This window comes from Eumetopias jubatus, unplaced genomic scaffold (assembly GCF_037043125.1).
Source record: "Eumetopias jubatus isolate StellerSeaLion01/CBP00866 unplaced genomic scaffold, mEumJub1_p1.0 scaffold_14, whole genome shotgun sequence".
NCBI classification, from domain to species: Eukaryota; Metazoa; Chordata; class Mammalia; order Carnivora; family Otariidae; genus Eumetopias; species Eumetopias jubatus.
The window spans coordinates 46781973-46797479 of NW_028274820.1; the positions used below are offsets into that span (position 1 = coordinate 46781973).

Below are 15507 nucleotides of genomic sequence, written 5' to 3' on the forward strand. Positions count from 1 at the left end.
TATATTCAGTCATTTACTCATTAGAGTAAAATCCATGAAACAATCAACATTTGAATTCTTTCAAATGTGGTCTGTAGCACAACAGTCCAAAATGATAAAATTTTTATTTTATTTTATTTTAAGATTTTATTTATTTATTTGAGAGACTGAGCAGGAGGAGGGGCGGAAGGGGAGGGAGAAGGGCAAGACTACTCCTCGCGGAGCCCAGAGCCTATGTGGGGTTCTATCTCAAGACCCTGGGTGGCTTAGTCCTTAAGCCCCTGCCTTCGGCTCAGGTCGTGATCCCAGGGTCCCGCGGTCGAGGCCCGCATCAGGTTCCTTGCTCCATGGGAAGCCTGCTTCCCACTCCCTCCCTTCTCAATTCCCACTCCCTCCCTTCCCCCTTCATCTCCCACTCCCCCTGCTTGTGTTCCTGCTGTCGCTATCTCTCTCTCTCTGTCAAATAAATAAATAAAATATTAAAAAAAAAAAAAGACCCTGAGATCATGACCTGAGCTGAAATCAAGAGTCACACATTTAACTGACTGAGCCACCAAGGTGCCCCTAAAATTTTTATTTTAAAATGCTAAGAGAATTAGAAGACACCTAAATATCCTGCCCCTGCCTAGTTCCATTATAATGTTAAAATAGACGCTTTCAAGGAAAACATATCAGCTCAATAATTGCATATTTACTTATTTAATATTTATATGTATTTAAATTAGAGGAAATATTGGTATGACCTATAAAAAGCCTTGGGAAAGTAAAAGTTGTCATTCATATACTTAGTTAAGGTTTCTAGAATCAGATATTTTAGGATAATTAATGAGTTAGCAAATTCCATTTGATTTCAACTCTAACTTTATATCATGATCTTTTAAGTGAATGAATTATCAACCTTTCTTAAATGATAATTTTTACATTTCCCATGGCAAATTTCTTCATTATTCCATATTATATTTCAATAGAATACATTTAAATATATTTCTACCTACCAAATTTAGACAGAAATGTTTAGGAACCTGCAAAATACAATATAGACATAGAATATTGCCATTAAAATTATAAAAATGGGCAAAATTATAAGAGTATATATAAGTAATATACAATAATAAAAGGATATGGGTAGCAAATATATTTGTGATGACTTACTAGGCTTTTTAAATGTATACTAAAATCTTTAGGACCATACACTTGCTTGAGTAATCTGTAGATTACTTGGAAAGCCAAAGAACTCTCCTTTCATCTGTTCACATAATAATTTCACTCGTGAAGAACCAAAACTTACCTTTGAGTTCAGGCGGACATACACAGGAATAACTGGTAAATCCACTAATACATCTGCCAAGGCCACAGGGGTTTGCATGGCACTCAGTGACGTTCACTTCACAGAGAACCCCCTGAAAGCCAGGCAGGCAGACGCACAGGTACATTCCACTTCCTGGAGGGAATTTCCTATCTGACACACATGATCCACCATTCAAGCAATCACAAGACTTCACAGTCACCTCCAAAAGGAACAAAAAGTAAATGCCTTACTTTTCAATAAAATTAGCATCAGTTTATGCCCCAGAAATTGTGATAGGCATGTATGTTTATGTGCAAGTAAGAGCAGATCACAAGTTTTGCAAAAAAAAAAATATATATATATATATATATATTTAATGTAAAAGAGTATTTTAAAATATTTAATAAAGTAATTATGCCAACTTTCAAGAGCATAGCCAAAATATAAATGCTTGGAATAATTTTTTAAAATGTTACAAGATGATCGATGAATTTCTATAATGCATGCAGCACAAAAAATCCATAAGGTGTAAAGCAGTTCGTCAGTCACCTGAGTTATCCCAAAATACAGAGAGTAAACAGTCACTTGAATTATGTGGTTAACATGACATAGTACACAATTGCACTTCATACCATTACTTCTGTATGAGTGTGTCCCAAATTTCGAGTGAATACAGTGCACAAAAACATAGTATTAATAGCTCATGACTGATAATATCAAAAGAATGGTCAATAAAAAATGACTTTACTTGAAGGAAAAGGGTATAATTATCCATCTTAGGTTGAGCATAGGTCTTTCAGAGAGGTAGACATGAATGCATTCTTTATCCTTATCATAGTTAAGTACAGGCGAAAATGACCTAGGAATTAGTCATTTAGCTCCATGCTCTAGACTTGAGACTCTCCTTAAGATTTTAAATTCTGACAAAAACAGCATTTTGGCAGTTTAGGTTTCCATGAAATGTTGAGTAATTTAGTTCCTCCTTACAAATTAAGAATTATATTTCAAGTTTAAAATAGATACCGATATTGCTAATTAATTCAGTGGCATTTATGTAATGATAAATATTACCATAATTGTGACTCTTGTCTCAGCACTGCAGCCGTCGTTAAAACGTAAAGTGAATTGCTGCGGAGTTTTGGACTCTGGTTTCCATGTAAGAAGTCCTGTAGAGGAAACATTTGCTCCTTCAGGACCTGAGTCCAAGGTAAAATGGATGTCAGAACCTTCAGGATCCAAGGCCGTGAACTGGTACACAAAGTTCTCCCCCAAAAATGTCTGTAATTTGTCTTGCGGTATTTGAATCACTGGGGGTTGGTTGTCTGCCACAGAGAAAACATTTACTTTGTACTTGTGTAGAAAAAAAAAAAAAAAGGAAAAGTATGATACCGAGAGCTCCCACTGGAACATTCTGATGAAGTTCAAACTCTGCTAACACTTCCATTACCTACCTTGGCTCTTTTTTTTTTTTTTTTTTACATTCAAAATAAGTTCAATTGCATTCTTAGAAAATGTAAAAGTAACTGACAGGTGCAAGACTTGAAACTTTGGTACTTTGAGAGTGTAAAAAGCACTCTGAACAGAGCATAAAATACATAAACACATTTGCATTCCCCAAACTGAATGCCTCTCCTTTCCTATCTGAAATTACTTCTCGATGTTGACCAATTCAACTACTTTCTCTCTCACTCTCTCTTCTTTGTCCTCTACCCTTTCCAGCTTTTCTTTCCTCCTCAACACCTTTTTTTCTTTATTTCTGCTTTATTCTCCATGACTGGACTGTTCATTTGACTCCCCTGACTTTTCCTCACTGTACCTGTCTCCCCAGTTATAACTGGGGTCCATAGAGTCACGGCAATCCTCTGCTCCTCAGAGGTCTTTCCTGCTGCCAAACTCACTTGCTGGAATGCTGGTTATTTCAGAGGACAGAGAGGGCTCCCTTTGTGCTCAAGTAATGCTTTAAAACATATTTTTATATTGTCACATTAAAAAATGTCCCCCTTCCTTGCCAACTGGCTTAACAGATAGAAAGGATAGCCTTTTTCACTGCGCTGGGCACAAACACACTCAGCTTGCATCAACAAAGCACTGATGCCAAGGGAATGTAGTCCTGGCTCCTGTTCTGCCCTCATATATCTTTATACAATTTACTGATTTTAATTTCCTCACCCCTCAATATGAGAAACTTGGGACAGATGATATTTCCAGACCTCTTGTATCCTTGAGCACTGTAAATCTATGATGAGTCAGTCATACCCAAGCCATTAAAAACATAGACATCAATTCAGAAGTTATTGTGTGTTTCCCTTGTCTCCTGCACTAAATTCTTCTCCAAATTTTCATTGTTTTCCTATAACACCCCGTGAGTCTTGCACCTGAGCAATGAATCATCTGACAAATGGTCTAACACAGTCATGAAATTTGTATATACAGTAATATATATAGTGATGTTACAAAGCACAGTATAAATATAAGGTTTTATGACTCAGATAAAATTACATGGGCATGGGGGCAGGGAATAATTATAACTTGTTGTATTTTATGATGCCTGGTCTTTTGAGGAAAGAGAACGAAGAAATAGCTATGTGGAATTACATATAGTTGTACTTAAGGAAGTGAAGAAATTAGATGGTACATGACTATGATGTGGGGTGTTATTTTTTTGGGTGGGACTAAGTATCCAGACATTATCTGGACCCACTATTATATTCATGGAGTCACAGAATAGTGGGGCTAGAAGGCACTTAATAGATTACTGAATCCAGATAATCTTACTTAACAGGTGATGAATGCATGGCCTCTGGAATTTAAACAGCTAAATGTCTTGTCACAAAACTAAAAAGAAGTAAGGCTAAGAATAGGATATAGAGTTTTGGCCTCAAAGTAATGTTCTCTTTCCACCCACCAACTTTTACTAATGGACATTTTATGTACTTACATAGTACTTGAGAGCCCATTTTGTTAGTAGCTATTTGACTTGTACAAACTGTGTGTAACTGAATTAACCATTCCCATTTCTTCCATTAATAATTCACATTTGCTTTCAGTAACAAATATTAAAGTGAAAATCCCATACCCTATTGCAGTATAATCGTAGAAATTACATAAAATAACATTTCATCTTATATTACATTCAAGCAAAGTAAATCATGCAGTTAGGAAAGATCCTAAATTAAACACAGTGTTCATCTTATATACATTTATGTAACTCATGGTTTAAAATCACTTAAAAATATCTTGTAGAGAAAATATTTGGATTAATAAAGATTAACTTACTTTCTAAAAATGACCAAGCAAATTTTGAAATTTTTGGTCTACAAATCAAACAAGGGCTGGTAGGATTTTTATCTCCTTCAATGTAGCAGAGTCCATCAATAATGCATACATTTTCCTGATGGAAATTTTAAAAAGAGAAAAACAATTAAGATGTCGTTATAGTTAGTGTTTAGGAAAAATATATACATAGAAAGCTAGCACCATATATGTTGGTGATTCCAGTGAGAGCATATTATAAGTCTGCTTTGGTTAGGAAACATTTTTCCATATGTCCTAATCATAAATGTATGTTAGAAAACAGATCATTTCCTTTTTGTGTAAATGCCTGTGGAACTGATCAATATGGAGGGAATAAGAAAATACATACAGCTTTATCTCTGTGTAGAATTATAGCTTATAAATAACATCGAACAAAACCTGTCTTTTCTTCTTTTTTGTTTGTTTGTTTTGTTTTGTTTTACTGCTAATTCAGGCTGGAAATACTCTATTAATAAAGACATGAAACAATTTTTCCCCTGCTCATCTTAAAGAAACACATTAGTTTGTAGCTATTTTCCCTTGCTCTATGTCCTCTGAACATGGTGAAACTGAACCAGAACCATGATGTAATTATCCATACTTGACAATGGATATCCTTATACAAAATAGTAGAAAGAGAGGCTGATCCGCAAAGAGATAATGTTAAATGTAGCAATCATTTTCAACCTGGGAAGAAGACCAAATTTTGTTCAGCATATATAAATTTTGCCCAAATCTCTGATGTCACTTAGAACAGGACACAAAAATAAGAACAGAATAGCCCCAACAATATAAAACAATTGTGAATTATAACATTTTTTCAAAGTACTTATTGTAAGACATGTGGAAATGGGATATTTAGGGGAAAGTAAAAATCAAACAACTTTTCAGAAACAGAAACTTCTTATTGATACGATCTAATTACTAATCTCAAGGGAAGAAAGATTTAAAATTTAAAACAATAATACTTTAAATTTTTATCTACATAAATATTATTTGATATTCTTCTCGGTTTTGAAGAGCCAAGTAATATTAGATCCATGGTATCTATTACGTCAGCCGGCATGTGAGAAAGATCTGTTGATAAACCCAACAGACTGGACCTCAATGAAGAGGGTGTGGCTGTGAGGATTCAGCTCTGGTTGGGCTGTTCCGTAATCCCTTCAGTGGTAGAGATTTGCAAGGATCAATGAACTCAGTTGCCACAAAAAAAAAAAAAAAAACCCTAAAAACAACAACAAAAACAAAAACAAAACCCTCCTTGTAAAAGTGCTAGCCTTATACATTTTACCAGTTCCATCCAAATGCATGCCCCTAGTTACAAAGAAGATTGGGTAACTGTGGAGAGACATGTTACTGGAAAATCATTATTACTATTTAAACAGGAATATATGTAGGAGTTAAAAATCAATCTGAACCTCCTCTTTTGAATTTTTTTTAAGGAATAAACAACCTGCCACTTCAAAACATAAAAGGTAGAAACCTTCTCCTTGCCATTTCAACAAGAATTATAGGCAATTTTAGTTAACCGTATATAAACTTGAGAAAGGCTTTTCTCTATTAGTATTTCTGATACGAAGGTGAAAAAACTAATATGCCATTAATATGCCAATAGCATGGGAAATGAAATACCTAGCATGTAAATGTGAAAATAAGTGAAAAAATGCATACCTTTATAGTGCACAAGTCCTTCCCACTGAGACCACAAATTTGACAAGCTCCATCATATATGATCATTATTTTGGGATTACTGAACTTATAACCATCATTAGATACCTATAAGATGTAGTTTTATAATAAGATAATTTATTCTAAATGTAGCTTCATAAATTCATTATGAAATTTTAATATATAAATATTTACTTTGTTTATAAATATGAGAATATCTTTTCTTTTTTACCTTTAATTGCCACTTTGCAATTGGTTTCTCCCCCATCAAATTCATGGTATCAGACTGTTGAACATCAGGGGGCAGCTGACAATCAATAGTTTTGCTATTTTCAAAAACAGGATGCATGTAGACAGCTTTTCCAAGGACCCATTTACTGTTATTATACTAAAGGCATAATGAGAAGGCAATTAACTTCTGTTTAATTATGGAAATTCCTTGCTAGTAAATTACGTATAATCAAAATATAAATTTTAAAATGCATGCCTGGCATATGGAATATATAATGAAGTAATAAAAATGACATAAACATTGACTTTTATCCAGAATAATGAAAAGCATAGACACTTTAATTTGATGTAAACTGCTTCTAATGCCTCATGCATTCCTTGTGGGTTCAAATCAAAAAAGTTACCAATTATTTGTCATATATAATGAATCACTACGTAATGAGTTTTATAGCAAGAGGAAACACATTTGACTATGTAGTTGACACACAGTGGATTGATTTCCTGCCCAGAAAATCATTTCTCCTGCAAAAGCTCCTAACCTTCTACTTCAACTTAAAATTGCTCTTTCTCTGGTTCCCAGAACCCTCTCATGTTCTCATATGATCCATCTTCCTGATACAGGTAACTGCTCCGGGGGTGGATCTAAGCTGAGCCAATGCTTTGATTACTTGGACTATTTTAACTTTGTACCAGAGAGCACTTTGGGCCAGTCGGCTTCTGGAGGCTTGAGGTGAAAAACACGAAGTTATGGAGCTGTGGGTGGCTATGTTTTTTACTATGTGGAGAAAGCTAGTATCTAGTAAAAAGGAAAAAATGAAGCCCACAGAGAAAAAAAGAACTGAGACAGATAAACACACACACATACAAACGCAGACATACTGAGTTTTCATATGTTCAAATCCCAAGTTCAAGCTATTCCTGAGAATTCAGCAATTACATTCTAATCCTGATTCTGTGAAAAACGTACTGTCCCCATAGTAAATACCATTTTTCTCAAGGTAGTTCAAATGAATTTATGTAACTTAAAACTTAATTCTAACCAGTTTACTCTATTAAATAACTCAGTGGCACATCATACTTAACCTACACTTAAAGGATTATTTTTCAGTATTAAAATGCATTGATGTCTAAAGAGGAAAAGCCACAATAATTTTCTGGGTACTGGTAACTACATAGAAAACTAAAAGGATGTATTTTATTAACAATATTTTGATTTAAATTTTTTTCAAAATTTATGACTGTAGAATGCTTTCAGCTGCTCAGAAATGGGCAAGGAGAATGCTGATGCTTCCATACTGAGGGTCAGTAGGAGACGGAAAAGAAGGCAAGAACATGCTCATCTGTGGCCAGCAGAAACTATCTTGTTAAGATTTGATGACTGAAGAGTAGGCCACAGTAGAAATCTCCACGTTTAAGGGGATGTGTACAGTCTGGCCCAACAGATAGGTCAGTTCAGTGGTCCCCCTCTAGTGGATGGGGTCTTGACAACGATGTCTCGGGGTAGTCATGGTATGGACACTTAGATGGATACAGGGCTTTGTGTATTGAAATGAGACTCCAGCCAATGACTGGAAATACAGAAATCATTTCCACCCATGTCTGGAGAAAGCCTACCCCAAATAAGAAATAGTAAACAGAGTTCTGTTTATTTTCCATTCATCAGTATTTTGTATCTATATGTGCTGAGGACTTTCTGATGAAAAAAGATACAGAGGGAAAGACAGACAAATAAAATAATTTTAAGACTGCTGTAACCAAGATTCAAATAAAGCTTAATGAGAGAGAGAGAAGCGACTGACTGTAGCACAGTCAAGGGAGGTTTCTCTTCCTGAAAGTAGAAGAGGAGACTGCCATTTGGACACTGGGAGCAGAGATGGAGAGAGTGCTATTCAGCCTTGGCTGGAGGGAATAGGCAGTGAAAGGCAGGGATGCATGAGACAGCATGAGATTTTAGTAGAGCATATGCAGGAGGTTCAAGTTTGCAAAAATGGACAAGAGCTGGATCACAAAGGGCCATTCATTTCTAGGATAGCTACTTGGGTTTAATCCTGTAAGTATTCAAAAACTGGATTCTGTAAAGTCCTGCCTGCTTTTCTAGGGGGGAGGGAGTGAAAGAAAGGCCTGGGTGCTTGCGTCTCCAGATAAAAACTTGTTTAAAATGACTGCTGCAAAAGTAGAAAAGAACATCTATAATATGCTACCTTTCAGGCAAAAAGAAGGGATTTATCTGTTCCTTTGTGCAAAAGAAATGCAGTAAGGATAAGCCAGAAAATAATGAGAGTGGATACCTTCAAGGGACAGACGGAAATGGGATGGAAAAAAAGGGTAACGGACAGAGTGGTAGAGATGGTAAGACAGTGACAGTTCTCTGTGTGTACTTCTTGTCCGGCGCAAACTCTCAGAACCACGATAATATTGTGTATACCTGCCAAATAAGTAAACAACTAAAATCAACCAGAGTGTGGAGGAAATTCAAAGTGGAAAACAAAGATTTAAAAGTGAACCAAACTGTATTACAAATAATATCCTGAACAGGGTGCTACAGAAAACAGCTAATCTAAATAAATTTGGTTTGGTCTCGTGAACCTAGATGTTTCTTTCTGTAGTTCCACACGGTATGTTAGAGAATTTCGTAGTGTGCTCTTTATCAGATGTTTAGAAAAAGAAAGTAGTACGAGAATAAATATCACAGCAAATAATATATCTGAAAGTAAGTACAAAGTGTACTTTCTCAAATCTCTTGGCAAATCACTTAATGGTAGTGTGATGTCATATGATTTATTCTGCCACCAACAATATAATGTCTACTCTCTTAAGTAATACTGAAGTGAATAAAATTATACATATATTCCATTTTCTATTGTGCATCTTATTATTTCATTGGGATTAAAATATTTCATGGTTACTTAGAAAAGCTCTACTCAAAAAATCTAGAAATAAGCATACTTTTCTTGTACAATGATTTGATAAAGACAGATACAAAAATCATTTCCTGGGGCGCCTGGGTGGCTCAGCCGGTTGGGCGTCTGCCTTCAGCTCAGGTCCTGATCCCAGGGTCCTGGGATCAAGCCCCACATCGGGCTCCCTGCTCCGCGGGGAGCCCGCTTCTCCCTCTCCCACTCCCCCTGCTTGTGTGCCCTCTCTCGTTGTGTCTCTCTCTGTCAAATAAATAAATAAAATCTTTATTAAAAAAAGTTATTTCCTCCTTAAATTCTCAATCTCAGGATCACATTTGGCTTTAACAATTTAGAGAAAAAATAAAAAGAATGCTAAAATGTCATTTACTGTTTTAAGTTTTAGCTTATCCAAAGGTACTTTCAAAGAATTGTCCTTAAAATAAAAATCCACTTGAATAAAGAAAAGGAAGACCATATAAATAATCATCAAAATAAGGTATAGTTTGATATGCCAGTGTTCAAACTGAGTGATCTTGTCTGTTGTTTGTGGCCTGAAGAAAGAAAAACACTATTTTCTTTTTTGAAATCCATAGTAAGGGAAATATAAAGCATACGTGCAACTAATCTTCAACTTTTTGTTTTGTAAAGGGAATTGTTCGTATCCCTGTACCCCATAAGTCATACAGACTGTCTTGGATAAAAATGATCTCCATTCTCTGTAGTTTTACATTTCAATAAATACAGAAGCTTGCATATCAAGCTTAACATTATTTTAATTTTTTCCTATGACTGGAATAGTGAACCAATACTACAATAAAAATCATATAAAATAGTTTAATAGAATTAAGAAATAAGGAAGAAGCTTTAAGTTTAAGCAACTTAACCATCTTCCTATTGAGCTCTCTGTGGATATGACATCCTTTGGGATTATGTTACTAACTGATAGACCAAATAAATCCAAGATAAAAGTAATCTGAATAACTCACAAACTTACTTGTTTTTCAACACTAAAATTAACATACCTGCAGTTTAGTAACTTCACATTTAACTGAAGGTGATTCTTTGAAGTCTTGACCAAACACTCTCACTGTCATACAATTATATTTTCGAATATTACAGAATCCAGCATTCTCAAGTTCTATAATTTCAGGAACCTTGTCTTTGGAAAGAATGATAAAACAAAATGGACAAATTTTCTTCCAGAAAAATAAACTAATTATTTTCAAGGTCTAAATTAAAAGCATATGGAAAATAATATTTTGAAGTCTACTCCAAATAGTAGTGAATTAACTAAACTATTAAATATATATATATATTTTAAAGATTTTCTTGATTTATTTGACAGAGAGAGAGAGAGTACAAGCAGTGGGGGGGAGCAGCAGAGGGAGAGGGAGAAGCAGGCTCCCGCTGAGCAGGGAGCCCTGCTTGGGACTTGATCCCAGGACCCTGGGATCATGACCTGAGCCGAAGACAAATGCTTAACCGACTGAGCCACTCACATACCCCCAAACTATTAAATATTAAGAGAAATCTGGTGTTAAGTGTGACCCACCATCAAACCAATAAAAATAGCATTAAAGATACTACCAGTACCTAAATATACAGGTTTAATTAATGTTTTAATAATGTTTAATACCAATTATTTACAAGTATTGAGAAATTACTACTACAATGGCCTGTGTTTTGTTCTTGCCATTTTGGTTTGTGCCACAGAAATGGGTTATAGCAAAAATATTTTTGTAATAAAATAGTGTAACTAGCAATGTGATGTATTAAAATTTTTAAAAATTTTTAAACAGTAAAAAAAAGAGTTATCAAAACTTCATGAAACTGTTATTAATGTTTTTATGTGTTATTGCTATCCTACATGCCACTACAATCTTAGGTGTACTTTCAATCATTGGAGAAAAAAATTCTCCTAGCAGTCAGAGTTAACTGATCCTCATATAGTCATATCTCTGATTCTGGTCTTGGTAACATAACACATTATCTGTATCAGCAAGATCTGGCTGTCAAAATAGATAAATGCAGCATATAAAAGTAATTGAGTCCTCTAAGTATTGGCAAAATCTAAGTGAATATAACTTTACTAGCAGTGGAATATAAGATCATAAATTGTGTACTCAGAACTCTAAAAATGTTTGTGAAAATTAAAAATATATATTTGTTAGTTTACTCTTTCATATTCAATGAATGTTTACTGAGCAGTTTCTATTTTTCTGGTGTTATTCTAGGTACTGGGGATATATGAACAGAATAAAGTTCCTGCCTTCATATAACTTACATTCTAATACAGGAGGACAAAAAATAAACAAGTGAAAAATAAATATAAAGTGTATCGCATAAATGTTTTCAAGACTATGGAGAAAACATATATATTAACTATATGAAGGGACATAAAGACTATGGGGTTGTGTGAAGAAAACTACTTTATTCTGAATGACCATGGAAGACGTCTCTGATAATATGACATTTGAAGAGAGAAGAGAAGGAAGTCTATCATGAAGATGTGTGTTGAAAGAACACTCCGGTGGGAGGGAAAGTAAATGCAAAGGTTTGGCCTCTTTGAGAAACAGCAAAGTAGCCACTTAAGAACACTGGGGGGCAGTGACCTGTGGAGAGAATGATAAATGAAATTCAGTGAGACAGGAGGGTCCGATTGCATAGCGTCTTCTAGGCCGTGGTAGGGAATGTAGATTTTACTTTGGAAGAAGAGGGGGGAATCATTAGAGGGATTTAAGCAGGAGTACTATGATATCACTATCATTTCAAAGGGATCACTTTAGCTGCTGCATGGAGAATAAACTTTGAGAGAATCTATAATAATCCAGGTGAGAGATAATGGTGGTGTGGCCTAAATTGTAGCAGGGAAAGAGGTGAAAGTCACTGAAGCTACAGCTGAATTTGCTACTAATGGATTAAGCCTGAGACATGAAAAAAAAGAGGAAAAGTCAAAATGACTACAAGTTTTTAACATGAAAAGTTAGAGGAGTGAAGTTTGCATTTACTGAGATGGCAAAGTCTGCAGATGGAAAAGGGCGGGATGGTGAGGGTAGAAGGAAAATCAGGAGTTACTGGTTTAATGGCTAATGAAATGAAATTGATTTTTTAAAAAAGATTTTGTTTATTTATTTGAGAGAGAGAACAAGAGCAGGGGAGTGGGCAGAGGGAGTGGGAGAAGCAGGCTCCTTGCTGATCAGGGAGCCCCATGCGGGACTGGATACCACAACCCTGAGATCATGACCTGAGCTGAAGGCAGATGCTTAACCGAATGAATGAGCTGCCTAGGTTACCCTCAAATTGATTTTTAAAAATTTCTTTCTCTTATATATTGAGATATAATATTTTGCACTATGTAGGTGAAATAGAGAAAAAAATAAGCAAATTGGTAAAATTAGCAGAATATTAGAAACACAGTATCCAAAAAATACTAAATTTGAGTTCTAGAAAAAACAATTATTCTCTACAACTGGAGGGACAAGCTGCATGCAAAGACCCTGAGGTCAAGAGAACTTGGCATTACAAAAACCAGAGTGGGGAGAGTGAAATGAGTGAGGGTTTTAGTTGTAGGGGATGAGTTTGAAGAGATACTGCATGCCTTATAGGCTTATGTTGTGCCTTATAGACTATTATAGGTACCGCAGCTTTTACTCTGAGTAAGATGAGATGCTTTGGAAGAATTATTACTGTATCGATTAATTAATTTGGGTTCTTTTCCCTATGTAATCTGAATAAACCCTGTTAAGATACTGAAGGTAAAAAAGAACAGAGAATTTCCATAATCCAATAGTATACGCAGTATCAAAGCTGGAGACTACTCGCTCACCGTGTGAATCACTGCAGTCATAGGAACTGAAGCCCGGGGAGCATGCGCATCCCCATTCCATACACTGCCCATTGCCGCTGCATAAATTGGGGCATTTGAGGACCGAGAGAATGTCTTCAATTGACTTGCCGTATTCTTCTGTGTTATATTTCCCCTCTTCCAAAATTCTTTTCACATTCATTTTCTAAAAGAGCCACACCGGCTTCTGCCCAGCTAAGATCATCTTTTAGGAGAACATCTTTAACACACATATCTATAGCACTGTCTAGACTCTTGCCCAGAAAGGCAAGACAGTGTCTTCCAATGCTCGAGTTGGCAAGAGCCTGCTGGCACAGCGCCAAAGTGCCGTGTTCAGTGAGACCAGAGGCTGTGGGCCACGTAGGGACAAACTCCTGGTGGATGTCCTCAGTATGGTCCTCAGGGAAGAAATAAGTAAATTCTTCTAGGTCACTTTGGCTGAGACTTTGGAAAGCAAACACAGGAAGAGACTCAGGAGAGTTTTGCCGTTTCCATCTGTTTTGTGGATCCCGCCTCATCTGCTGGCTGTGGCTACCCTGGTCCCGTGTATGTCTCCCATTGTCCAAAGTTTTCGGTGCCTCTTGTTTTTCATTTCCAGGATGTTTTTGTAAATCTAATTCCAGTTTGGTTAGGTTCACATGCTTTTTTTCTTGAGGAAGGAAATTCAAATTATTTTCTTCTCCAGATGTATACTCACTTATCCCTCTGATAAGAGCTTCTGAATTAATATACTCAGAGGTGACATCTAGTTCTGGTATCAAGAAAGATAATTTGACATGTTTGAGATCTTTGCAATCTGAAACAATCTCTTGTTGAGAAGTACTGTCCAGATGATCAGAAGGATATAATGAATTAGTGTCCAACGAGCAGCTGCAATAGGATAGTTTTCCAGGTGACGGTGGAGAAATTGGCATTGTGTCAAACATGCTTTTCCCTGGCAAAATCCTTCCAGGTGAAAAACAGAAAAGAATGGTAAATTGCACAAGAACATTTTTTTCTCTGTCATGTGTTGCAAAAAAAGCTGAGTATTGTGTCACCACTCAATACAATAACAAATGAAAAGCGTTCTTACCTCCATTCATTAATAAAAGCCACACAATTATCAAAAGTTAGATCAATTTTTATCCCATATTTATTATGGAAATCATTTTCTGGGTTTTTATCAAAGGTGCCACAAAGTCCCAAAGTGTTTCTGTAGTCTAGGCTAGGGGCTCTGATTGTTAAACTCATGCCCCATTCACTAAGATCAGCACGGATAAATGCTCCAGAAGAAAACCAGATCTGAAATACAGAAATAAAAGATGCTTAAACAATATTCTATATGGATTAAGAAAAAAACTATTATTTGAGAAGAAACAAATTCCTTTATTTCTTCAATATAGAGAAAGAACAGAATTTTCTTCAGACTACAATCTTCCTTTTAATGCTGTGTCAAACCAAGGGCTTTTGCACTTTGCTGACTTGAAATCTGATCTCCATATTGATTCTTTTAACGCAAAATACTGTTCAAGCCCCTTTCTTTTTAAACTAAGGTGAGGTATTTTATACAATCAAACAGCTATATATGTTGAAGATTATGTTTACCAAGTAATGTCTCTGATAATATGGAACTAGACTGCCAAGTAATTAATTTACACAGATAAATATAGTTCCAGAATACATATTCCTTTGGCTAATCACCATTCTCATCTTCACGGTTGGCAAATAGAATCAGAAGCCAAATTATAACCAGGGCATACCTGGGGAGTTGGAATGAGAGCAAGGGGTTTGTTGAATTATCTTAATAGCCTGTATCATCTGTGATGCTCCTCACAGCCTATGGCTGCTCCCACATCAGGGACCCAAATGTTGAGAAACTCTCCTAAAAAATCACTGAAGATACACCACCTATGTTCGTTCCTCTGACTCTTTCCCCTTAAATTTTTTAAATTTAAAAATGGCACTTTTTTCTCTTTATAAAAAAGGTAAGTGCTTATTCCTGAAAATTATTTTAAAAGCAAACAAACCTTACATTACTATTCAATCTGAGCTAGTTAATATTAAGATTTTGGTGCAGATTCTTCTGAAACTGTTCCTTTATGTCATTAATATCTTTGCCTGTCAATAAATATAATCGACTCCAAAATTTTCGTGACTAGAAAGTGTTCTATTATGTGACAACCCTCTACTTAGGGTTTTGGTTAAACTAAAAGATTCATCATTGATTAATTATAACTTTTCCATCCTAAAAGGAGAGATGCAATGACTCTGCATATACTTATTATGGTAAATTTTCAGAAGTAAAATTTCTTGAAAAATGACATGGG

General features: G+C 35.5%; 1 protein-coding gene across 1 annotated transcript in view; it reads right to left on the minus strand.

The window, feature by feature from the left end:
- Window positions 1-15507, minus strand: part of VWDE (von Willebrand factor D and EGF domains) — a 71360-nt gene that overhangs the window by 26508 nt on the left and 29345 nt on the right. Inside the window, 9 exon segments of the mRNA XM_028117601.2 lie at window positions 1268-1487; window positions 2339-2589; window positions 4544-4658; window positions 6233-6337; window positions 6462-6617; window positions 10380-10516; window positions 13184-13356; window positions 13358-14146; window positions 14274-14482. Coding sequence (XP_027973402.2) covers window positions 1268-1487; window positions 2339-2589; window positions 4544-4658; window positions 6233-6337; window positions 6462-6617; window positions 10380-10516; window positions 13184-13356; window positions 13358-14146; window positions 14274-14482 — 2155 coding nt within the window.